This window comes from Ictidomys tridecemlineatus, chromosome 12 (assembly GCF_052094955.1).
Source record: "Ictidomys tridecemlineatus isolate mIctTri1 chromosome 12, mIctTri1.hap1, whole genome shotgun sequence".
Lineage (NCBI taxonomy): Eukaryota > Metazoa > Chordata > Mammalia > Rodentia > Sciuridae > Ictidomys > Ictidomys tridecemlineatus.
In genome coordinates, this window is record NC_135488.1 from 15,465,198 (window position 1) to 15,491,134 (window position 25,937).

General features: G+C 39.5%; 1 protein-coding gene across 1 annotated transcript in view; it reads left to right on the forward strand.

Annotated features, from left to right (window-relative positions):
- Positions 1-25,937, forward strand: part of LOC144369513 (ATP-binding cassette sub-family A member 13-like) — a 340,834-nt gene that overhangs the window by 16,425 nt on the left and 298,472 nt on the right. The window contains exons 7-10 of the mRNA XM_078029787.1: positions 7,839-8,027; positions 11,522-11,686; positions 12,642-12,819; positions 15,971-16,110. Coding sequence (XP_077885913.1) covers positions 7,839-8,027; positions 11,522-11,686; positions 12,642-12,819; positions 15,971-16,110 — 672 coding nt within the window. The remainder of the gene's footprint in view (positions 1-7,838; positions 8,028-11,521; positions 11,687-12,641; positions 12,820-15,970; positions 16,111-25,937) is intronic.

Consider the following 25,937-nt stretch of genomic DNA (forward strand, 5'->3'; position numbering starts at 1 on the left):
GAGTAATGACGGGCCATGTCATCTCCAAGGTGATTGAGACGCTCTGGTGAAGGCAGCTGAAAAAGTGATGAAACTATTAAAAAGCCATTGCAAAAAACCCAAGGATGAGTAACACATATTGGGTTGCATTGAGGCGTGGTTTATCTCAGAAGAGGGGAGCAGGGAAATTATGCGTGGGCCACAGCAGATATCCCTGGGGTCCTTTGCAGTTGCTTTTCCAGACGCCTTTTCAGCATTCCCAGTTGGAGTCTTACTCTATTCAATAGAGAATTATTAAATTGGCTTACAAAAAAATGCATTGATTATTAGTTGGGACCCAATACACACTATTTTTATGTCAGTTATGGTTAATTAGGGGGGGGTCGCTAATGCACCTTGAGTACCTTAAGAGTTAGTCTAAATTAAGAAAGAAGTAGATTTGTATCTAAAATTCAAATTGTAGTATTACCAAGTTAGTAAGTAAGACACATAATACCTACTTTTCCTAGTATCTATTCAACTCAGTAAATACTACATATGCATGAAGATGTTGGGAGTGATAGTGGAGGTGAGGAGAGTGATGAAATTTCAGGGAGTAGTGGTGAAATTTCTTCACTCAGCTCATGAGTAACCTTAGATAGAAATAGTGAATAGCTTTCCTTTGAAATCTTAAGAGTTACTGGAACTTGTAACAGGTAAATGGACTAGTGACTAAATTAATTTGAGTAGCTTCCTAGGATGGCTTTAAAAGGAACATCAGATCACCTAATTTCTGGGGTCCTTTCAGATCCAAAGTCTTATGATACATCTTAGGTTTGGACATAGGTGTTTTTGATGCTTGCTGCCTGCTTAAGCAAGCAGCCACCAGGTGTCACTGAAGTTCTATCATGAGTGGGCTATGTCCTTAGGAGGCTTGAATTAAATGGTGATATGCCCTATGGAAAGGTTTTGCAGTGATTTTTTTTTTTTTGGTAGTTTGTGTATCTTCCTCTGCATTTTTGGCAGTATAATTCATTGTGGTCACCTAAATGGGTGGACCGTCAAGTAAAGGGGAGGGACATAAAAAGTTGCTTTTATGCTTTTCAAATACATAATGAAGTTATTTGCTTTTATATGTAAGTCTATCCATGAACCCGCATGTATGCACAGATCATAGGCAAGGGATTTTATGTCAGGTTAGGAGGTAGCACTTTGGGAACGAGTTTTTTATAGGTTGTTAGGTGGGCAGCAGCATCATATAATTTGTGGTACCCTTTCTTTATTTTTCTTCCTGGGCTTCTCTACTGTAGTTGTACTAGTCAGTTTGCAAACTGACCACATTGTATCCATCATCCAAGTTGTTGGTGGCCTGCAGGGAGTACCTGAAGTGAGGTTAGCCTAAGTGGTGGTAAGGTTCTGGAAAAATTGCAGAAAACTTTCTTTAATTAATTAATTCATTCATTTAATCATTCATTTAAGAGCTTCCTGCACTTCAGGCATGATTTCAAAAGCTGGGGCTTAATTTGCTACTCTAGGGAAGTTAACCTTCTGTAACAACTCAGTAAATATGTAACAAATCATGACAGTGTAAGTGAAGAATCTGGAAATTTCTAGGATGTGCATTTATCACAGGGATGGGAATAGGTGGTTCTAGGAAGCCTCCCTGAGCATGTGACATCTAGGCCAGACTGGAATGATCTGAGAGTCACAGGGCTTGGGACATTGCATCAAAGGACCAGGAGCAGGAATGAGCAGAAGGAGGCCAAGGCAGGTTGACACCTTGATACCAAGTCGTTTTCTTTTCCACCCTTGCTTGGCTGCAGAGAACCAGCTGTGGGTATCTATGAGAAGCTCCTCTCTTGCAGAGCTTCATTCTTTAACATCAGCACCACCCAATTAAAATCCCAGTCGCAGACTCTGGAGCCCAGCTAGCCCTGCCACCTATCCTGGGCTGCTATCCCTTCTACCCTGTCCTGGTAGCACCTCTTCATTTTATGCTGGATTCCTGTGTCTTAAGCTTTCATCCACATCAACGGTGGTGTGCTTCTTTGTGTTAAGCCAATTTTTTATTCTTTTAAAATCAACAGTGAGGTCAAACAAAGAATCAGGACGCAAACAGAGAGTGATCAAGGGGTCTGTTTACTGCCCCTTTGTTTTCTATGCTAAACATCTGAGCAGCATTGGGAGGAAAATTCCACAATTTTCATAAATTTGTTCCACCTCCACCCCTGCCATAGTTCTTAAGGAGGAAGGGAGAGGGGGACACCCACAGAGTTTTGATCTCTTTCTGGAGATCCCTTCAAAGGAAAGGTATTCCGAGTCTCGTCGTTATTTCTTGTGAGTAGAAGTGATGGAGTTTGGCGAGTCTGGTCACCTTGATAGGGCTGGTTATGTGGATGTCAGCTGTTGGCTAGCCCACAATCAGAATTGTTCCAGGGCTGATATTATCACCCGTCAGTAATTTCCAAAGTCTATTTCAAACAAGAAAACCTAGGTTGTTTTCATTTTCTCCATAACTTCTTAAAACAACTATAGATAGAACCATGACCCTTCCTGAAGACAGGAAAGAAGAGAGGGGTCTGGACTTGGAGGCAGAGGGATCTGGGTAGGGAGGGTTGCCAGATGGTGGCTGTGGCTGCTATCGAGAACTGCAGCCGGCCAAGTTCTTGTCTCAGTGGGCTACCCTACCCTAGAGGCCACCTGCCAGGGTGCAGTGCAAGGCTGGGCACAGCATTTGATGGTAGCCCACAGACCCCAGATGAGTGTTATACATTCCAGTGCAGAAATGGTTCTCCTTAGCAATACTGGAACAAAGATGGAATTAATCAGCTGTACCTCCTCTCTCTTTTCTAAAATACAATTATCTTTCTCAATCAGTGGCTCTATCTAATTCTTATTCATCTTTTTCTTGCAATATGCTGTAAGCCAAAGCTGTATTTTTTTCTGGTAGTTGCTTAAGAGCATATCAGTAAGAACGGTGGTTGCTGACCACTTAGAAGTACTCTTCTCTGTCCCGAGAGCTTTGTATCTCATTTAATTATCCCAACAATCCTTTGGCATCTTGTTGTCACCCCAGTTGTTAGTCATGTAGCTGAGACTTGCAGATATTTGGCAACTTTGATGTCAGCATCAGATGGAGTCAATCCAGCTAATACTGGCCTTTCTGTTTCTCCTCCAAATTCATTACCACAGGCTCTCCACCCAGTGGCTTCAGTCCTTCTGCAGCCTCAGAGCTGTCCCTTCCTTTCTTGCACCTGTCTCTTTATCATGTCAGCAGATTTGAGCTCAGTTGTAATGCAGAATAGAGGGCCACACTACTTCTCTTTGAAATGTGAAGAACTGTTTCTCCTATTTGACCCGATTTTGTTTTCTTGGCTCACAAAGCTTAAATTGATAGAGCAGCTCTTCCTGATAGTCCTAGATCTTGGGCATCACTGTGAGTGTTTCCTCCATCCTCACGATGATGCTGAGAGCTGCCATCCTGTTCAGATTTTCTCTGTACCTCTGAGTCTAAAATCACTAGGTGGACAACACCAAGACCATCTCCCATGTTCTGCTCTGAACAGGACTAGACTGTCAGCAGACATCTGTTAAACAAGCTCCTGCTAAAAACTGCAAATGCCTCCCCTGGGGATGATCTTCATTTATAAATCAAATATCTTAAAGCTGCTGAGTAGGTGTGCATGGCTCATGGAGGTGGGGTGATGTCTTCTCTGGGACCCTGGTCTTCTTGCAGCTGTCTAAGCCAAACATGGACCCATAGGAAAAGTATCAGGAACTCAGCATCCATGTTCCTGGTAATTTACAAAAATCAGCCTGAGCACAGCTTAAGTTGAAAGATGCCTGTTGAGCTTCAATCAGAAATCACACATTTTGCTTCCAACCAAGAAAAACAGTGTTATCGTAGGTTTATTTTTACTCATCCTGTTCCCACTTGCTTCAGGTGCTTTTCAAACAGGAAAAATGGTCACAGGATTTTAAAAAGACAGATGATAAAATTTGAAAAACCATAGAAAAGCAGTAGAAGCAAGTATGTAGCTAAAACTGTTGCTCTTGTGAATCCCCTGGAAGGTGTGGGGCACTCCCTGCTTGGTAAAAAAGATGTAAAATATTTCAAGACAAATATTTGTGCCGTGGCACTAAATTCCAAGCCCTTGCCTTGGAATCATGGCATGGTGAACTGGCCAAGGACCAAGACAAAGGCTCTATGGCAAACAGAAGGACTTTCACTGGGCCAGTTTGGGTTGATGCTCACAAAAGCTGGGAACCACTCCTGTGGGGTCAAGTCTTTGGATTTGGATGAGTCCCATTTCCCAGGAAAATTTCATACCTTAGCTCATTTTGTAGTACTGACAAAAGAGGGACCGCTTTAATTAAAGCCAGGGGTAGATGCTCATATTCTACTCCTAGCAGAATACCCCCAGAACCACCCTTCCCTTCAGAGGCATTAAGAAAAACTTTGCCAACTTGTGTTTGCAACATGCACAACCCATATATAAAAAGGATTATTGATTATTTAAGTATGAAAGCAAATATTATTCCAAATGTCCCCGTGAAGGTTATTTTTTTTAGGTGAATATTTTAGGTTAATATTTAAATCAGCAGACTTTGAGTAAAGCAGACAACACTCCCAAATGTGATGGGCCTCATTCAATCAGTTGAAGACCTTACCAAAAAAAAAAAAAAAAAAAAAAAACCAAGTTCCCTCAAAGAATAAGAATTTCTGTTTTTAGGTGGTGTGTTAGTCCGATTTTCATTGCTGTAACCAAAAATAACCGACAAGAACAACTTAGAGGAGGAAAAGCTTATTTTGGTTCAAGCTTCCAGAGGTTTAGCCCATTGCTCTGGGCCCAAGGTGGGGGGCAGCACATCACAGAGGAAGGGTGTGGAGGAGAAGAAGCATTGCTCCATTCACGGAAGCCAGGAAGCAGAGGAGAGAAGGTGGGAAGGACCACAGGGAAGATGCATCCTTCTAGGGTATGCCCTAGTGACCCACTTCTTGGAGCCCTGCCCCACCTGCCTATGGGTACCACCTAATTAGTCCATTTAAACTAGGGTGGACTGATCCGGTTATAGCTCTCACAATCCAACATCTTACCTCTGGGCATTCCTGCATTAACAGAGGAGCTTTTGGAGGACACCATATCCAAACCACAATAGGTAGACTTTGGACTTGAGCAGCAACATCAGTTCCTCCTGGGCTTCCCGGTCTGCTGGCCCCCCCACGCAGATTTTTGGCTGGGCAGCCCCTGTAAATGAATGAGCCAATTACTTAAAATAAATTTCTCTGTGTGTTCTCCTTACTTTGTAGATGAAGTACACACACACACACACACACACACACACACACACACACACACACACACTTGACCTATTCTTTTTGACATTTTGTGGCACATGAAGGCATTTTAATTTTATAAGCCCCACCTGATTGCATGGCTCCTATAAAGCGAGAAGTAGCTCTTGTCAAAAGTTTTATGCGTTTAGACCTCACTTGGTCTGCAAGCTTCACAGCAATATTATCCAATGGGAGTGTAAACACACAAAAAGAATTGCAGGTTTTGTTTTATTTTATTTTATTTTTTTTAAGTGGAGGTCTTACAAAGTCATTAAATGAAAGGCATGCTGAAATGAAGACGCACCTCAGGGCCTTTGACAGTGATATGTAATTTTAATCAGGTGTGGATACAGGCTGTCCTCAGTTCTTCCTTCCAAGTTTATTTGCTCTATTTTTTTAAAATTATGGTTTTATTAGTGTACTATAATTAGAAATAGTAGTGGGATTCGTTGTGATATATTCACAATGCACTCAACATTATTTACTACATTTCATTCCCTAGTAATTCCCTTTTCACTCCCCTCTTCTCTCTCCAGTCCCCTCCTCTACTGAGCTCCCTCTCTCCCCCCCCCACACACACCCTATTTTATTTGTTCTAATTTGTTATACATGACAGTAGAATGCATTTTGATACACTGTACACAAATGGAGCACAACTTCTCTTTCTTCTGGCTGAATATGGTTTAGATTTATACCAGTAGTGTAATCATAGGTGTATATAGGGCAATAATGTCTGTCTCATTCCACCGTCCTTGCCCTCCCCACGCCTCCTCCCCTCCCCTCACTCCCCTCTGCACACCAAAGTTTCTTCATTCTTCCTTGCCTCTCATTATGGATTAGCATCCCATTATCAGAGAAACACATTTGGCTTTTTTTTTTGGGGGGGGGGGTTAGCTTATTTCACTTGGCATGATGTTCTCTAGCTCCATCCATTTACCTGCAAATGCTATAATTTCATTCTTATTTAAGGCTGAATAATATTCCACGGTGTATATTTTCTTCATTCATTCATCTGTTGAAGGGCACCTAGATTGATTCCATAGTTGAGCTATTGTGACTTGCACTGCTGTAAACATTGATTTGGCTGTGTCACTGTATGCTGATTTTGAGTCCTTTGGGTATAAACAGAGGATTGGTATAGCTGGGTCAAATGGTGGTTCCTTTCCAAGTTTTCTGAGGACTTTCCATACTGCTTTGCAGAGTGGTTGCACCAATTTGCAGTCTCATTAGCAATGTATCACACACAGTATTTTTAATTAGCACATTATGATGATGCCTAAAGTGGGATTTATTATGATGTATTCATACCTACCTATTGAATAATTTGGTGGATTGTATTCACCAGTTTTTTCCCTTTTCCTTCCCTCTTCCCTCCCCTATGATCCCCTGTCTATTCTGTGGAGTTCCCTTAGGTTTCCATGATATTTCTCTTGTTTTTAATTCATTTTTTTCTTTCTAGCTTCTGCATATGAAAGAGAACATTAGACTCTTGACTTTCTGAGTCTAAATTATTTTACTTAGCATTGTGGTCTCCAGTTCCATCCCTTTAAGAGCAAATGACATAATTTCACTCTTCTTTATGACTGAGTAGAACTCCATTGTGTATATACATCACATTTTCTTCAGCCATTCATCTGCTGATGAATACTAACTAGGCTGGTTCCATAACTGGCTCTTGTGGATTGGGTTGCTATTCCACTCCTTGATATTTACCTAAGCACCAAAGTCAGTGTATCATAGTGATAATGCATTCCAATTTTTATAGCAACAAAATTCACAATTGCTCTTACTTTTAAAAAATTAAGACAAGCCTGGGAATACTGTTTTCAATCCAAAAGTGGAAGAGGCAAAAAAAATGATTATATATCAGTTTACATCACTAACAGTGAAAAGACCCAAAGGTAGGTGTAATGGCATTACCAGGAGGTGAGCCCTGCAGAGAGATGAGGTTTGTAACGAGCTCCCCATCCCCCAAATAAGAGTAAGCTATAAAGAAGTCACAGGGTGATGTACAATTTCAGAAACATTTCCATTTCAAATGTTTAAAACACAGTGGAGGGTTGAGCTCTGCCATACTTTGGATCTTGAATATCCCTCAGACTTGAGCTTAGTCTGCAGCCTGTGGCGCTGTCGGGAGGTGGAGGAACCTTTAAGAGGTGGAACTTAGTGGAAGGAAGTGACCTCATGGGAGTGTGGCCCTGAAGGGGATATTAGGAGCCTGCTGCTTCCTCTCTCTCTCTGTTTTCCTGCTGCCATGATTGGGCAGCTATGGTCCCCCACCTGCTCCCTGCATGAGGTTCTGGTTAACACAGGCCCAAAGGCAACACAGCCAACTGACCATGGACTGAAACTTCAAATCATGAACCTAAATCAGTCTGAGACATTTTGTCACAGTGATAGGAAGCCAACTAACAGGCAGGCGAGTCTTCAGCACCCTGGGGTTCTGTTCCCTGGCAGATCATGCTTGAGAAAGCTGAGACTGCTGGACCCCAGGTATAAGGTACTGAGTGTAGTCACTTCTGACCCTCCTGCTTTGAAACAGGTTCTCTCCAGTGCCCTCACCATGGCTCTGTCTGGAAAGTGTGATCAAGAGAGTCTCCTGCTGACATTTCCTGAAGACGAAACATCTTTGTTTGCAATGAAGGAACTCTGTGGCCTTCCCGGGTCGAAAGTGTATCCTCTGATTGTGGTGATGAGTCAGAACCTGAACCTGCGGACTTTCATTTATAAAGTAAGGAGAATTTGCTGGGATGTGTTAAGCTTCAGAGGAGGTGATTCCATGGATGGGCAGATGAGACTGTAGTTTATGCAGTCATCCTCATCCTTGGTATCCTATCCTGTTGGGCCCCAGGTATAAGGGGGAATTTACTTCAAGACTTGCTGGAGGTACTAAAACCTGAGGATGATCAATTCCCTTATATCAAATGGTGTGGTATTTGCATATAACCTACACATCCTCCTGAATATTATTTATTTATTTGCAGTGCTGAGGATGAAACCCAGGGCCTCCCACAAAGTGCTTTAACTGAGTTGCACCTCCAGCTCTATGTACTTTAAATAATCTCTAGACTACTTATCATAACTATTGTGACATGTTAGGTAAATAGTTGTGGTACAATATTGTTTAGACAATAATGCCAAAAAAATCCGTATCTGTTCAGTATACACACATTTTTTTTAATGTTGTTTGTCTTTGGGTTGGTTAAATCTATATATGTCCACACCCGACTGTACCAGCTACTATAAGACTTGTTGGTCTCTATGTGACTCTGTGGCAGCCTTGGCTACCTGTAGTGTCGTCTATTTGCTGGTTCTGGGGCTCAATGAAACTTTTTTATAATAAAGGGGTGTTTAGGAGACCCTGCAGGGTGACCTTGGAGACAGGGTATGGGGACTTCTGTCTCTTGGATAGTGTTGGTGGTAGGTTATGGAATCAATAAGAAAGGAACAACAAAACCACCATGACCCTAGCACCAGGTTTCCCTCTTTATCAAAGGCCACCTTTCTGGAGTGTTTGGCAAAGGTGGTCCACTCCTGAGCCTCCCAATCAGGTGCTGCCCTCTTTCACCATGGCTCATGCTTCTCTACTCCTATGACAGCTGGGGCTGAGGTCTCTATTAAGCCCCAGCCCAAGATGTCCTAGGGAGAGATGGAGGATGGGCAATGCCAAGTCTCTGTGTGGCCAGTTCTTCACCTAACCCCATGACACCCTGGCACACAGTGGCAGGGTAGGGAAGCATCTGAGATGGTAATGTCTGCCAGATAGAACTGAGAAGGGGAAAGGCCAATAGAGTTAAGGCAAACCCTAGTTCTACAGGTCCTAGGCAGCCCACTGGGACCAGCCTGGGTCTCCTGCTCTTGGGTTCCTCCTTCCCAAAGTCCCAACTTTCCTGGCCTCCACAGTTTGAATCTTTACTCACATTTGCAGAAACCTCAGCCTTCATTCTTGGGGCATGATCTTGGTTCAAGGTCCATCATTTTCCCTTTAGGGATATATTTTATATTTTACAATGTCTGAGTTGCAGTATAGCAAGGTTACTGTGGATATTTCAAGTCACAGAGAAGAGTTTTGGGGTCAGCAATGGGTAGAGACACTGTTCCATCCATTCATGGTCTCCTTCCCTTATAACATCCAAAAAATTCAATGGATAATTGGATAGTGTGCAGGTGTGTACACATGCCAAGAACAAATATTAATTTTCAGAATGAGTGCATTTTAAAGCCTTGAGGAGGATGAATATTTCTTAAATGTCTTCATAATTTGTAAGCCCACATCTTTCTTGGTGGAATGAATATTTAGTTTCTTCATTCTCTCACCACAGCCCTCTCTGCCAACTTTACAGTATGCCTTTGGGGAAGCAGATATAGGGTCATCAGTACACCGGCATTTCACTGGCCACTCTATTATGTGCAGGAAGTCTCTGATTTGAAATTAGTGCTTCAGAGCACCTAAGTAATTATTTTGACAAAGGCCATCATCCATGCCAAGATTTCTTCAGAGGATAAGATAGTAGATTTGATTCAGTCTTCCAGACACAGTGAAGATGTTATCACCGTTAATAACAATGCTCTTATCTGTCAGGAACCTTTCATGTACACAGCTTTCTGAAAGTTGATTTGATACTGCTCAGAGCTGGGAGGGAAGACCAAATTCCAGTGCCATGCATTGGCACGAGGGTTCCAGTGTAACTCCAGTGCACCCAAGCCCATACACTATCTGTTTCACTTGGCTGACAATGAATTCTTGAAGGCTTTTTCTAAGAAATGCTTTGCTGGATTGCTTGTGCACATTCATCCATCGGTGCCCTGACTAAATCCCAGTCACTTCCTACCCCAAGTCAGGGGTGCTGTTGCCACTTCTAGCTGTAGCTGTAATTAAAAAGTCAAATATAAAACCTGACAAGAGCTAATGCTGTTTCTCCTGCCTAAGTCAACTTTATTGTCTTAATGGACAGGACCTCATTGTTATTAGTAGAATGTTAGTGAAGGAAGGTACTGTGATTTTACGTCCCCAAAATTTAGCCACAGAACTTACAGCTAAGTGGCAGGAGCAGAACTCTAATGAGCAGAAATATAAAATAGTGACCTTGGGATTATTTGCTTCAGTCTGCAAAGAACCCTGTTTTCAGTATGCAAATGACATGTGGAAGAAGGAGATTCCCTCAGACGGACTTTTCCCACCTATAGAAAGAGGTGGTGTTTGCTAATTTAACCATTCATTCAATACATATTTATTGTGAAACTAATATTGTCACATGCTTTTCTATCTCTGTTAGCTACATATGTGATCAACACAGGGAAAGTAAAGTCAAGCTTCCAGGGAATTGGCATTCTAGAATGGAGAATATGCAAATAATACGTAGGATGCATACCATGGCACAGAGTGATAGCACAAGTAGATTTTTAAAAAAATTTATTGATTCTATTTAGTTAGGCATAACATTAGGATTCATTTTGACATAATTGTAAAAGCATGGAATATAATTTGCTCTAATTCAGTCTCTTCTTCCTGCCCCTTGCTCCCTTTCCTCTGCTTTACTGATCTTTTAAACTGTTTAACTTTTTTTTCCTTTTTTTATGATTAGTGTCTTGTAGATGTATGTGATGGTAAGATTCACTGTGGTATATTCATAGAGGTACATAGGAGAGTTAGGTCAGATTCATTCTGCTATTCTTGAAGAGCACTTATGTTTTTAAAGAACCTAGGTTAAATTCCCAGCTCTAAACCATGCTGAGACTTAAGGAAACGTTTCCTGTCTTTGAGTCTCAGTTTTCTAATCCACAAAATGAGCATTACCATGCACAGTCCCCAAAGTGTTAGAAGGCTTGAGATGATGAGTGCATGTAGTACATACAGTGGAGCAGTAGATAAATGTAAATTGCTTCACACAAAAGCATTGTGTTCTTTTCAGCCTCTTCTCAAATTTCCACCTCAGGCACCCCAAAGATACAAAAATAAATGTTTTAAAATGATTTGAGTTTTAACCATAGATCACATTTGTTCCTGGTTTACATTTTAACAATACTGGTGCCACTTAATGAGCTCAAAAAAAAACCCCAGCTTTATCTACTCTAATAAAGAGGATTTTTTATAGAGTACAGCAAAGATGTCTGTGAAGTTGAAGAGAGAATAAAATCAAATAGCAAAGTTTTCAGTGCTGAAAAGATGCTTGTGAGAGTAAAAATACAATGTTGGTTATTTCATGATTTTTTTTGTCCTGGAAGACTCTTATACCTTCTGAAGCAAATGGCTTGCTCAACTCCCTGTTGGATGTCATTTCCAGCCTCAGTGCCCTACTTGTCAGAGCCCAGCATGTCTTCAAATACCTTCCTGAATTTCTTCACACATTTAAAATTACTGCCTTGCTAGATATGCTGGACTTTGGACAGGTATATGTTTGATCTTTGCTCCTGGGGAAATGTTCAAATTTTCTCTTTCTTTGAATTTGTGCCATTTTCCCTTTATTTCTCTTCCAATATCTAAAATTCACATTGGAAAACAAAATATAGGGATGAGAGTGTCTCTTGATGTCTCTGGAGGCAACAACATAATGGAGTGAGGGATGCCATCTCCCTAAAAGCCAGATGACAGAGTTGCTGTTGATCCACATCCCACCATTATGGAGGTTGGGAGAGCTCATGCATTGTCTATGAAGTACAAAATTACTAACTCAATTATTAGCACAAATGAGATTTCAAGGGCCTGTTTAACTTAATTCAGAGAGCAAATTGCTTTCAAGAACCTTAAAACATTTATTTACATATAAATAATTGGCTAACAAATTACAGATCATTTTCTGAAAATGCAAACACAAGCTTGAATTAGATTAGCAGTTTGATATTGGTTTTTGCCTGAAGTCTCTTTGCCTGGGATGGAATGACCAGAGATGAGCAAAGAGTGAGTGGTTGTGTAGAGTCGAAGGTGTAGAATGAGGAGCTCTATCACAATGTCCTTTAAGCTTCCTGGGAGGCATGTATCTTCATTAGCTGATGCATAATGTGGATAGTTATCAAGTATCGGGGTAATTTGGCAGTGTAAATACACATTAAGGCTGTCACTGAGTTAGTGATATCTTATGGATTAATAATTTATTACTGGACACACAATAAGAACTCACTGGTGGATGAAATTTTCCTCTTTTACCAGGTACATTGGCCAGACAAATCATTGCAATGATTTGAATGTATCCCAAGGACAGAAAAGACTCAAAGTAGAGATTCTGTTCTTTTAACTCATTGAAGAACTTAAAGGTTTAGCTAGAGAAGGGACTACTTTTTCAGAAGTGTTTCAGAGAATTGTTTCAAGTCAATGTATAATTGCAATTTCTTTTTGTTAAATTTTCAGGTTTCCCAAAATGACCAGGCTAGAAGTTCAGCCTTTGGTTCTTTGCAGAATGTGATGAAACTGGTTTGCAAGGACCAGGCATCATTCCTTAGCAATTCTAACATGTTCCTTAATTTGCCCAGAGTTAACGAGCTCTTGGAAGATGACAAGGAAAAATTCAACATTCCTGAGGATTCAAGTAAGACAGTAGAAATCAATATTTATTTAGGTAAAATTGTATATTAATAATTAGCCCTGTATCATACTGAATATTCTGTCTGTGCAAAACACTAGTGGTACATAACAGTGGTAGAATTTCCTCTTTCAGTTTTAGTGCAGTCACCAAGTGCTGGCATAGCAGGGGGCTTTGGAATGTCCCAGTACTGTTGAGCATAACTGAGACTCTCACCTGTGTCATCAGTAGGTTTGGTGAGCGTCCCACTGGCGAAGACTTTGAACATTTTGGCCTCTGCAAAATGGCAGCCTTATACAAAGAGAACTTTTGTGTGGCCTCCTGCAGATCTTGTCTACAAAGTTTCATTTCAAATGAAAGCAGATTGATTAGTGACTTCCTTAGTCCCACATTAGGGGCATGCATGTTATTTTTTGTTTAATTTTTTTGCAGTGCTAGAAATTGAGCCCAGGGCCTCTTTCATGCTAGGCAAATGCTCTCCTGCTGAACTACACACCCAGCCCAGTGAATACATTTATTACAAAGGCAGAGTAAACATGCTGGGGAGGGTGTTGGCTTAAACTGTTCAACTTCCCCCACCAGTTACACCGTTGTGCATCTTTGGTCACATTGTTTTCTACCCCTGAACCATGTTATTCTCTTCTACAACATGGAAACAATAGACCTACCTCACAAGATTGTTGTAAGGTGCAATGGAGATGATGTGTTTCAGCTACTTAGCACAATAGTATAAAAATGCATCTTTGTGGTTTAAGACTGCAAACATTCATCATCTCATAGTTTCTGTAGGTCAGCACCCAGCCACTGGTTGGCTAGCCCTCCACTCAGGCTCTCACCCAGTTGTAATGAAGGAGTTGGTTTGTCTGGGTTGGGCGCTCACATGAGGCTCATAGGTAGTTGTTGGTAGAATTATTTTCCTTGCAGCTATAGAACTTGGGGAGGCAATGTCAAGGCCAGCAGGTGTATCTCTTTGGCTCTGAGGCTTCCAGTCTCTTTTAAAGAGTTTATTGGATTGCTCAGACAGGATACCTGATTGCTTAGACTTTAGATAAACTCCAACTCAGCAATTTAAGGGATCTTATTTACGTCTTCAATATTCCTTCTCTTTGGCTATGAAATCTCATTCTGAGTGGGGCACCTGTCACATTCATAGGTTCTGTCTTCATGGGAAAACAGGAGAATATATAAGGCAGCCATCCAAGGGATTGTGTAAGAGTTGTCCTACACATCCACAATATGTCTTTATGTATTTTCTAACCTAGACTGTAACTAAAGACAGAGTACTGGTAGAACTGGAAACATGGGATTATGTAAGTTTGCAGATAGAGGAAGAAGAGTCAAGTATATTGTCCTCAGAGGCAGAGGCTAGTATGTTCCTTAGCTGATGGATAATTTGGACAGCTGTCAAATTACCAGGGTAATTAATTAGTATGGGCACACATTAGGGCTATTCATTTTAATAATTTTTGTTGTCTTCACTAATACTCATTTTTTCATCTGTTTTGTGCTTGGGATATTGAGGGTGATTGTCCCTCTAATTCAACTGTCTTTCTGCCCATCCATCCATCCATCCATCCATCCATCCATCCATCCACCCATCCATCCATCATCCATCCATCCATCCATCCAGCCAGCCATCTAGTCATTAGCTAACAACATTGAGGATCATTCTGTGTTGATCCTTTTATACTTTATTTGAGATAATTGTCACAGGAACTGTTGGATAACACCAGTACTCTCATTCTTCAGAAGACATGCTGGAAAATCTAAAAACATTAAATGACTTGCTTAAATTCACTTAGCTCACAGATGGCAGATGGCAGGTTTCCTGGTTTCAAAATCCTTGTTCTGCACATAAAAAGATTATGTCTATTCTTGTTCTACACATAAAACGATCATGTCTTTTCTAACATATAAATTGCTACCACATATTTTTGCTTGCAATGCAAAAGAGTAAGTTGATAAAATATAGAGCAACCTCCATAGTTAATGCTTTAAAAAGGGGTATGTAGTCATGCTCTTAATTTATATTTTAGGATATTATTTTATTAATGTTATTGTATTTGGAATAAAAATAATTTTTTTCTGTTCAAGTGAAGTTGGAAAGGTGAAATTAACACTGAATAGGATCTTACAGCAGTACTCTTTAAACCTTGATATTATGAATCATAATATTAAAGCTAAGATAAATTTCAATTTTAAGTGTTCTATTTGTGGGTAAAAGAACTAGTTATTAATTTACTTATTGTTAGTTTAAAACCTTATAATATTTGATTACTAATTGTTGTGATGAATTACCTATTGATTTAGACAATTAATTTAAGTGAACTTTTAATTGCAGTCATCCAGCCTCACAAAAATAATGAGAACCACCATGAGGAATTAAGTATTTGAGTGAAAATAAAATGATTTAATGTATCAAAAGCGCCAAGTTTGATAGGTCTGCATAGATGCATGAAAGAAAATCCAGGAGCAACTTGTAAAGCTGACTCCATAAGAAAAAGTGAATTTAGGTCTCAATATTGTGACTATTGAAATGAGAATTTTCTTGATTAAAAACTCATTTAAAAAAATAATTGCCATTTTCATTTTCAAGTGTCTGTACCATCACTCTATGGATCACTTAGTTTGAAAAGGTGAGAGTTAAAAAATATTCCTGGTTTACTTCCCAATCTGTCACATTCATAGGTTCTGTCTTCATGGGAAAACAGGAGAATACATAAGGCAGCCATCCAACGGCTTGTGTAAGAATTGTCCTACACATCCACAATTTGTCTTTATGTATCTTATGCCTAGATTGTAACTAAAGACAGAGTACTGGTAGAACTGGGAATATGGGAATATGTAAGTTTGCAGACAGAGGAAGAGGAGTCAAATGTACTGTTCTCAGAGGCAGTAGGTTAGTATGTTCCTTAGCTGATGGATAATTTGGACAGCTGTCAAATTACTAGGGTAATTAATTAGTATGGGCACACATTAGGGCTATTCATTTTAATAATTTTTGTTGTCTTCACTAATCCTCATTTTCAGAGTTGTTCTCAAGCTCAGAGTTGTTTCATTCGTTGAAAAGAAGGTATTGTGGAATTGTAAATATGTTTCCCTTAACCTGGCCATCTGTGTTATGTAACATTTTAATTTTTTCTCTTAATTGTGACAGCACCATTTTGCTTGAGCCTTTACCAACAAATTCTCCAGTCTCCAAATGGTGCATTGGTGTGGTCTTTCCTAAAGCCTATATTACATGGAAAAATACTGTATACACCCAATACTTCAGAGATTAATAAGGTCATTCAAAAGGTAAGTTAAAATGAATGGGAATCTCATTTACCATACATCGGTCCTACCAGGAAGAAATCTTTAAATATGTCAAACATAATTATTACATAATTATTACACTGGATTATATACAATTTTCTTATGTTGATTACTATTTATTTTGGCATGAGGTTTTTTTGTTTGTTTGTTTCTGTTACTCCGGTTGTGAGATGTGGATTATTGAGTCCATCTTTTAGAGGATACTTTGGAGGCAGGGAATATTATTTAGAATCATGAATGTACTGAACTCATAGAACTTTAATATTAAAAGTCAAGGACAGATGGGCACGGTGGCACACATCTGTAATTCCAGTAGTGCCGGAGGCTGAGACAAGAGGATTGTGAGTTCAAAGCAGCCTCAGCAACTTATGGATCCCTAAGCAATTTAGCAAGACCCTGTCTCCAAATGAAATAAAAGAGGCTGGGGATGGGGCTCTGTGGTTAAACTTTCCAGAGTTTAATCCCAGGTACCAAAACCAAACCAAAACAAAACGCAAAACAAGCAACAACAACAAAACAAGTCAAGCAAGATGAGAAAGGAGGGCAGTTTCAGGTTAGGCAGAGGGGAACAGTTCCAGGAACATGCAGAGAACAAAAGCTAATCTGTTTGGGTCCATGCATTTGGTACTTGAGAAAGGCAGACATAGCACATACAAACTGGTGTATTCGTTAACATTTGTAAGTGATGTTTTCCAACTCAGCATGAGGCTATATATGACCCTGTGGAGAATAAGATGAGATGAAGTGGCCAAAAGAGTTTCCCCATCAGGAGTTTCTGTTTGGGAGGTTCTGCTTGCTTTCCCTCCTTTATATTTTTAACTTCTTGAATCTGTTTATCACAGAATATATTATTATCAATATTTGCAATTTCTTCTTCAACAATTGTGTCTGGGTTTTTTTCCTTGTCTGGTTTCTTTTCTAATGATCTTTTCCTAGGGTCTTTTCTTGTCTCATGTGGCTTGTGAGCCTGTAGGTACCTCAAAAGGGGACATTTTACCAAGGACTTGGGAATGACTTGATCTTACTGTCACACACAGAAAAGGAGATACCAGTTCTGTCAATTTCTATGCTTCAAATAGCATTAACAATTTAAATACTTAAAAGTGCCATGTGATCATATGATCATAAGTCATTTTTGATCAAATTCACTTTTACAAGTTTCCTGTTTCTGTCCTACAAGTCACTAGAAATTATAGTGTCTGTAGTTTTCATAGCGCTATATGAGGTTACAGTTAAGTTACTTGGAAGCTTTCTGTCCTTACTACTTACCCCAGGAACTACATTTATCTTTGCATATGCTGAATGTTATTTACAACTTTTTTTTAATCTTGGAAATATGGTTTTGAAAGAGTATTTTGAAAGAGTATTTGCAAACGTCTAGACTCTCATAATGGAATGGCAATTATTTAGATAATAGGTTATGAACATGAGTTATCCCTGCTGTCAAGAGAACTCTGCCCCCAACCGTTATTCCATGTCTGTGCTAGGGAGAGATGCTCAGGCCAGGGATGGAGCCAATTTTATGTAATTCTTTTAGTATATTAAATTTATCAGGGTCCTAGATAGTTTAGGAATTTCAGAGAATGACTCTATATCAACTATATCAAATTTTAAAAAGCCTATGAATTTCTTTTATTTTCCCTTTTCAGTGCTTTATTCACACAAATCACTCAATACAATTTCACTCTATAGGTTCTTAATCAAGAAAATGGGAATCCTTAACGCTAGGTACTGCAATAGACATAATCAATCTAAAGCAAACAATTCTAAGTTAACTCTAACCCCTGGAAACACACTTAACATGACGGGCTCATGACAGACATACCCAAAACAAGCAACTACAAAAAAGTTAAGCTAAAGTGCCAGATCTAAAGTCTCAAATCTTAGGCCTTAAGTCCAGCAGATGCATACCTACTCAGACCACGGTAATCAGGCCAGGAATTGATGGAGGCTTCTCCTGGGGTGAAGCTGATGGCTGGTTGAGGAGAGGGTCTAAAGAGAAATTGCCGTTTTCCCCAGGGTCAAGATGTGGAAAATGGTACAATTCTCTTATTCTTAGATTAATTGTCAATAAAATTAGCACAGCATACTTGTCCCAAGGTCCTTTGGATTATGAAATAAGATCTGGGAATGGAAGCACCATTTGGCCCAGCTATCTCTCTCCTCGGACTATATCCAAAGGACTTAAAATCAGCATACTACAGGGACTCAGCCATATCAATGTTTATAGCAGCACAATTCACAATAGCTAAACTATGGAGCCAACCTAGATGCCTTTCAGTGGATGAATGGATAAAAAAAAAATGTGGCATATATACACAATGAAATTTTACTCAGCAATGAAAGAACAAAATCATGGCATTTACAGGTAAATGGATGGCATTAGAGAAAATAATGCTAAGTGAAGTTAGCCAATCCCAAAAAAACAAATGCCAAATGTTTTCTCTGATATAAGGAGGCTAACTCATAGTAGGGTAGGGAGGGGGAGTATGGGAGGAATGGATGAATTCTAGATAGGGCAGAGGGGTGGGAGGGAAAGGGAGCGGCAGGGGACTAGCAAGGATGGTGAAATGTGATAGATAGACATCATTATCCAAAGTACATATATGAAGCTACGAATTGGTGTCAACATACTTTATGTACAACCAGAGATATGAAAAATTGTGCTGTATACGTATAATAAGAATTGTAATGCATTCTTCTGTCATTTATTTTTTTTAAAAAATCAATAAAAAACCATGCAAAGGTTTGGAGAGCCCAGAAAATGGTAATTATGTAAGTAAACCTAAGTGAACATTGTCTGTAAAAAAAATTAATTATGATGATGTTTAATTTGTGGAGATTTTAAAAAGGAACACAAAATATTGGGCAATACTATGTAAGTATAGAGAGTATTTTTCAGGAAGGGGGTTAAAATATTCAATTTAGATTTTTTAAGCTCAAGTATTTAGAGAATATTTTTAGGGCAATCACTAAAACAGTAGATATAGAGGACATGATATCCACACCAAAAAAAAAAAAAAAAGAAAAGAAAAGAAAAAAAGGAAAAATGCACTGAAAAAAATTTAAAAAGAAGGAAACATCAACAAATCCTAAAAACAGGTGGGAAAAAAGTCTTAAGAATAGAATAGAATATAAAAAATAACAGAAACATCCCAATTTATCCATATCACAATACACTCAATGAGCTATAGTTACCAATTAAAAAACAGAGATTGCTGAGTGTGGTGGTGCACACCTGTAATCTCAGCAACTCTGTAGGCTAAGGCAGGAAGATGGAAAGTTCAAAGCCAGCTTCAACCACTTAGCAAGGCTCTAAGCAACTTAGCCAGATCCTGTCTCAAAATAAAAAAAATAAAAAGGGCTGGGGATGTGGTTCAGTGGAAGAGCCCATGAATTTCTTCTTTATGATTACATAATATACTATTCCATGTTAACATCATTATAATAGCAATATATTTCTACAATGTCACATACTGTGCTATATTTTTTCCATACAACAAAGCATGATGTGTCTGCTTTGGAAGGTCTTGTCTTGCAATGGGAAATAGAAGGAAATAGCTGAAGAAACAATTCAACAAGAGATACCGTCAATGTAGTAGAAGTATGGAGTGACTCTTCTCAGCAAGTGGGGCCTAGGAAGAGTTGTGGTGAGAAGATGTACTTTCCTTGTGTGTTCTGAGGATAATGAGAATTTTGAAAGAATAAGCAAAGATTTCACTGGTTCTTGCTTAATAATTTGTTGGATTTTACAGGTAGGGATAAAAGTGTAGACCTTTTTACTTATTCTATATGGTTGCAGATCATGGGGCAACTGAGCAGACAGCATTGTACCCAGGATGAATTAGTTTTATGAAAATTCATTCTAGTTTACATGGTCTCAAGTCCCACAGAGCAGGCAGAGAGTTGCTGCTTTGTCACTTGTGTCATATGATCTATACTGTTGGAGTGATGGGTAATATTAAATGCCATCATACACCACATCTGAACATTTCAGTCAATGATGGGTCACATTTATGGTGGTCTATTATAGTGGAGCTGAACAGTTCCTATGGGTCTCATGATGACATAGCAGTCATAAAGTCACAGTGTGACCTGTTATTTATTATTTATATGTTTGTGGTGATGCTGGTACGAAAAAAACCTATTGTGTTGCTAATTTTATAAAAATACAGAACAAACAACTGTGCATTACATCATACTTGATAATAATAATAAATGACATTGATTTATGTATTTAGTATGCTAGAGCTTTAATTGTTATTTTAGAGTGTACTCTTTTCCCTTGTGGGGAAAAAGAAGTATACTGTAAAACAGCCTGCCGTGCTACATCTGCAGCAGCTTCACCCATCTTGTGTTGACCATGCCTTGACAGGCCTCCCTCAGCTAGGTTTCAGTCAGAACACTCTGTGTTTTTTGCACAACATGACAGTCTGATGATGAAAGTTCTCAGAATGGGTCCTGTTAGTTATGTGATGCATGTCTGTGTTTGTTACTTAGTCTTAATTAATGTAATTCTCTCCATTACAAAGTCGTCATTTTTGCAGGAAATCTGTAAGATCATGGGCAGCACTAGGAAGCATGATGTCACGATTAGAAATGTGTCTGTTGGGAAAGCTAGATTTTGGTCCTACCATTCCTAACTCTGGTATGTGACCTCAGGCTTATTGCTTCTCTAAGGAGGACTCGTCCATCTGTAAAAGGAAATCCTAGATTTGAATCCCTTGAACTCACCAGAGTTGTGTCCAGTCTCATCCACTTGTATCACCTGCAGAGCCAGCACAGTGCAGTGGTGCAAATGGTTGTAATGAAGATCTTGTTAAATGGCATTGAAGTATGAAGGTTTTTGTCTCCTTCCCTATTAGAGCAGAAATGGTTGCTCAAGTTGCTCTCTTAATTAAAATGTTTCCCTAGAAATAGAGCTAAGTGTTACTTCCTTTTCCTTTTGGTCACTAGAGAACTACTGTGTCAGAAAACCAAGAATGACTTTTTTATTCTGACAATAGTTTGCTCTGAAGTTACTGATGCAGACATTTGACATACCTGTCCCTGTGGGGTCTACTAATTTGTGCCTGAGCAGATTTCTGCAGCCTAACAATGGCTTGCAGCTGGTAGCAAGGAAGCTGGTCAATGATGTTTGATTTCTAGCTCTTCCTGTAGTCTATTACTTTCTGCAAATTGAACTTTGTACTGGATACATGAGTCAAAGGGTGAGAACCATGTGGCCCCCTGTCCTCTGCCCCACCGCAGGATTGTAGCCAACCTATGACTCTTGTGCAGAGCTTTACCTTTCAGAGGGCATCAAGACATCAACCTTCCCAGGATTAACTCCTGTGGCTTCCCACTTCTGTTACTTTGTTCTTTTATAAAATGCCTGTGTTTAAAACTTTATTTTTTGATACTTTAAGTGATCTTGACGTAGTTAAGATTTTTTTAACCTTTTCTTCTTAAGTTATTTCATGGCGTCTGCATTTTTGATGTTTTCTGAGCACAGTGTCCATTTTGTTATTATCCAGTGTATCACTCAGGATCTAAGCAGAAAAAGAGAAAACAGGCCAAGTTTATTATAAATGATTATTACTATAAAAAGATAATGGAGTAATGAGATTGTTATAATAATAAAGAGGATGCCAAGGAATGCAGTAATCGCAGATAAAGGGAGAGCTCTCATCCCAGGATGAACCCAGAACACTCAAGGAAGGATCACAATTGGAAATGGCTTCTCCATTCTGGATTGAGATCCATACTTCACTGGAGATAGTACAATGATGGCCCTCTGGATGGTGGGATAAGTCACTGAAGCACCTGAGAATTTTCAATCCGAAGTGACAGAATATTGTGACAGATATCTAGACTTTCCAACTCTGGAAGGTTCACAATGACGTGCCTGGGGAAGTCATTCATGGGAACATGCTGCACTAGCCACATTCCCTAAGATGTTATTGCTGTAGTCTGGCTGGGCAAAGTAACTGGGAGGTGACAAGCAACTTGAAGGTTGAAATGGGAACTGCTTTATTACGGAACAGCAGAGGTATATATTCCTAACTGATTACACACAGCTTGACTCAGTTAGCTTCATCCAGATAGGGCAATCAGCCAATAAGGAATCTCCACCATCTTAATGGCTTGGTGTCAGTTGCCTCACAAACCACTCCTCCTGGCAAACTGCCAGGCGCCATCTTGACTTGATTTGCGGCCCTCAACATGTTATCTGTTGTGTCTGAAGATGTTATCTGTTGCTGGCTGTGCCCACAGCAGGTACCCAGAAGCAGAAAAAAATGGATGCCAGGGACTTGCCCAGTAAGGAGCCTGTCAGAAGTAGCACACTCAAATCAAGAAGAGAAAATCCTTCCTCCATTATCCCTCCAGTGTCATATACTGGCAAAGCTTAATGTTGTGCTATCTGCCCAAGGAGAAAGATGAAAGGGTGCAGCTCCATTATTGTAGAATGGGCAAGAAAGGGTATGTTGCAAATTGCAAGAAGATAAATTGACAAGTGGCACAGCCAGTAATAAGTCATAACTTTATTTTTTAAGAAATGAGACTATTGACTAGTAAGCCCATCAATTCTTAAATGTAATTTTTAACTTATTAAAATATATTCAGTAGATACAGAAGGAGAGATATTGGGGGAAAATTATCTAATACATGGTTAAGAGCCCACACTCACTAGAAACCTCATGTGTGCCTTCAATTTACTATGGGGATTAGCAGTTGTCACCCTCATTTTTAAAAATTTATATATGACAGCAGAATGCATTATAATTCATTACACATATAGAGCACAATTTTTCATACCTCTGGTTGTATACATAGTGTATTCATACCAATTCGTGTCTTCATACTTGTACTTTGGATAATGATCATCACATTCCACAATCATTAGTTATCTCATGCCCCTTCCCTTCTCCTCCTACCCCTCTGCCCTATCTAGAGTTTGTCTATTCATTTGCAGGGAGAAAACTGAGTTTTAGGTTAAGTAACCTTGTCAAGTTCTCCCAGTAGGTGGCAGAAATGGCACCTGAGTCCAGTTCTTTTTGATGTCATAGTCAGTGGTTTATGTTCGGCTATACATCAGTTTTTTTTCCTCTAAGTGGGGATTCACCTGTGGATAAAATTCACTTTCTACTCTAAGAGTAACTGATTTGGGTGGGAAGGAGATAGCATCTGCATGACAGTGCAGGTGAGGAAGACCATTTCTCATGGAAGAAGTTCCTTTCAAGCTTTGGGATTGGGATGTCAGGTTGTAATGGGGGAAAGGTTGACTTTCAGTTTCATCTCTTTGTTGTGGTGTATTTTGTTTGAATCTAGAATGAGAGAAGGGGGAAAATGGGAGATACATTTGCTTGTGGTTCTGGGGCTCTAATATTAACAATTTTATTGCCTCAAACATAGATAGAATCACTGTTTACTTCTGCACGGTTTGAGGAACCATAGTGGACACTGTTCTGAATGAAATCTCATTTATTTCTTATAAGAACCAGGTTGGATAGTCATTCTTGGACTGATTTTACAGATTAGAAAAATAGGATTGTGGAGGTTTGCTTTTCCAAGTTTATTAGTTAGTAAATGAAAGTGCATGCTTCAAATCGCAGTTTGGTAGATTCTGTGCCCAGGGTTCTTTTTATTGGCCACATTTATGATGTTAGTTGTCAAGCAATAAGGACCTTATACAGTAAAGCTGCTTTTACCATCATCAGTCTGGGATACTGGTTAGCTAATTACAGGCACTGACAACCTTTTTTTAAAATTCATTTGCGTAGCAATGTGTGACATTTCACCCATCCTTAGACCTCTAACTGTCTTCAGAGCTACCTCTCTGGGAGGATGAGAGCAAAGTCACAAAGATTAAAGATTGATACAAGGCTTTTTCTATTTTTATCACTAAATGGACATAAAGCCTGGTGATTAAGTAACTTGAATAGAAATGAAAGTGCTTGTCTTGGACACTTATCAAAGATGAAAAATGTTAGCCAAGCAGAAGCTGTCCGGGACTGCAGTCTATAAATAGAGCCAGCCTAAGGTTGGAGGTGCACAGGTTCTGCACTGGGGATTCTTTACCTGTACAGAGAGGGGTGTGAAGGAGACTTGTGAGACCACCAGTCTTCCAGGCAGGTTGAGGTCATCCCCAGGGAGCCCTGCTAAGGGAATGGAATTCATAGCAATCTGCTTTCTGACTTCAGGCATCAAATCAGTGGTCTCAAAGCAAGTTTTCAGTGGTTCAGTCTGGAGTGAGGCTCTCAAGTGAAAGAAAATGTTCAACACGGATGATTTTATTGAAATTCAGGAATGTTGCCAGAGTAGATGTAATTACATTTTATTAATAGAGTTGTTTGAAATGATAACCCTGTGAAACAGCTGTTCTCTGAGAAACCAGTATGGGGAGTCCTGTGGATGTACTTGTTCTGTGAGAAAACACAGCATCTGGTTCTTGAGGCGGACAAGACATGGCTCTTTTATAGACCTTGCACCTCTGTGAACTTCCACGTTTCTGGCCTCCAGATCCAGTTCCAGCAATTAATGTTCATGGCCATGAGCTGGAGGCCACCAAGCAAACCAGCAGCCCTGTGTACCACTGGGAGAGACAGGCACTGCTGCCATATCCACTTCACAAATAAGGCACTTGAAGTCTGGATCGCTGAGACCCTTTGTCAAGGTCTTGTGACCAGTCCGTGGCTGAGTCAGGACTCAAACATGCCTTGGGCTCTGACCCTTCTTGGAGTTTTCTGGGTCATTTGTTCTCTACTGAAGGAGAAAACAGGAAGGTTATTGTTAGTGATTTTTCTAACTCTTAATTTTTTCAACTCTCTGTGTACAAAGAGAGGGAAATTAAGACATAGTCATAGGAGAGGAGGTGGTTGGAGGGGGTTGGTGGCTCAGGTTTGCATTGTCTTCTCCAAGACTCTCTAGGTGGGTTACTAGGCTTCTTATGCTTTTGTCTTCTCCTCTGAGCTGCTTGGCCATAGATTATGTACACTTGGGAATAGGGTTTTATTTTACAATATTTAAATCAATGAAATAGTATACTTGAAAACGAGCGAAGAATATAAACGTGTGGTTCAAAGAAAACACTCCAAGATGACTTTCAAACAAATGAAAAGTTTGATCAATCTTACTACAGAAAGATAAAGGTGAATCTTAAAAATGAGCTACACTCAAATAGGATGTCATATCAAAGTGGGAAAGGCCTCAGGTTGGACATATTTTGTTGGTTGATGGTATTTGGCTGGTGGAAGTATATTGGTTTGATGTCTTTGAGACCATTTGGGGATTATTTATATCAGTATTACAAAGACATGTAAGGCTAATAAATTAATTAGTTAATTAATATAATTCACACATAAAAGTAAGAATATATAGTGTCATAATTTGTAAGCTCTAGGGATGGGAACTACAGTAGGGAATTGGTTAAATTTTGCTACATACATAAAGTAAAAACTAAGCAACTTGTTAAAAAATGAGTTAGGCTGGGCTCAATGCTACACACCTCTAATCTCAGTGACCCAGGAGGCTGAGGCAGGAGAATTGCAAGTTCAATGACAATCTTGGCAATTTATCAAGACTCTAAGCAACTTAATGAGACATTGTCTCAAAATAAAAAAAAAAAAAAATAGAAAAGAACTAGGATTATAGCTCAGTGGTAAAGCACCCCTGGGTTAAAACCCCAGTACCTCCCTAAAATGAATTAGATATAGATTAATCAACAAAACTTACTGCTAAATGAAGTTTGGGCAAGATGCATAAGAATGTGGGTAGTCTGAATGAAGAAAAACAATACAGTGTCTGCACTTATTTTTAATATGTGTGCA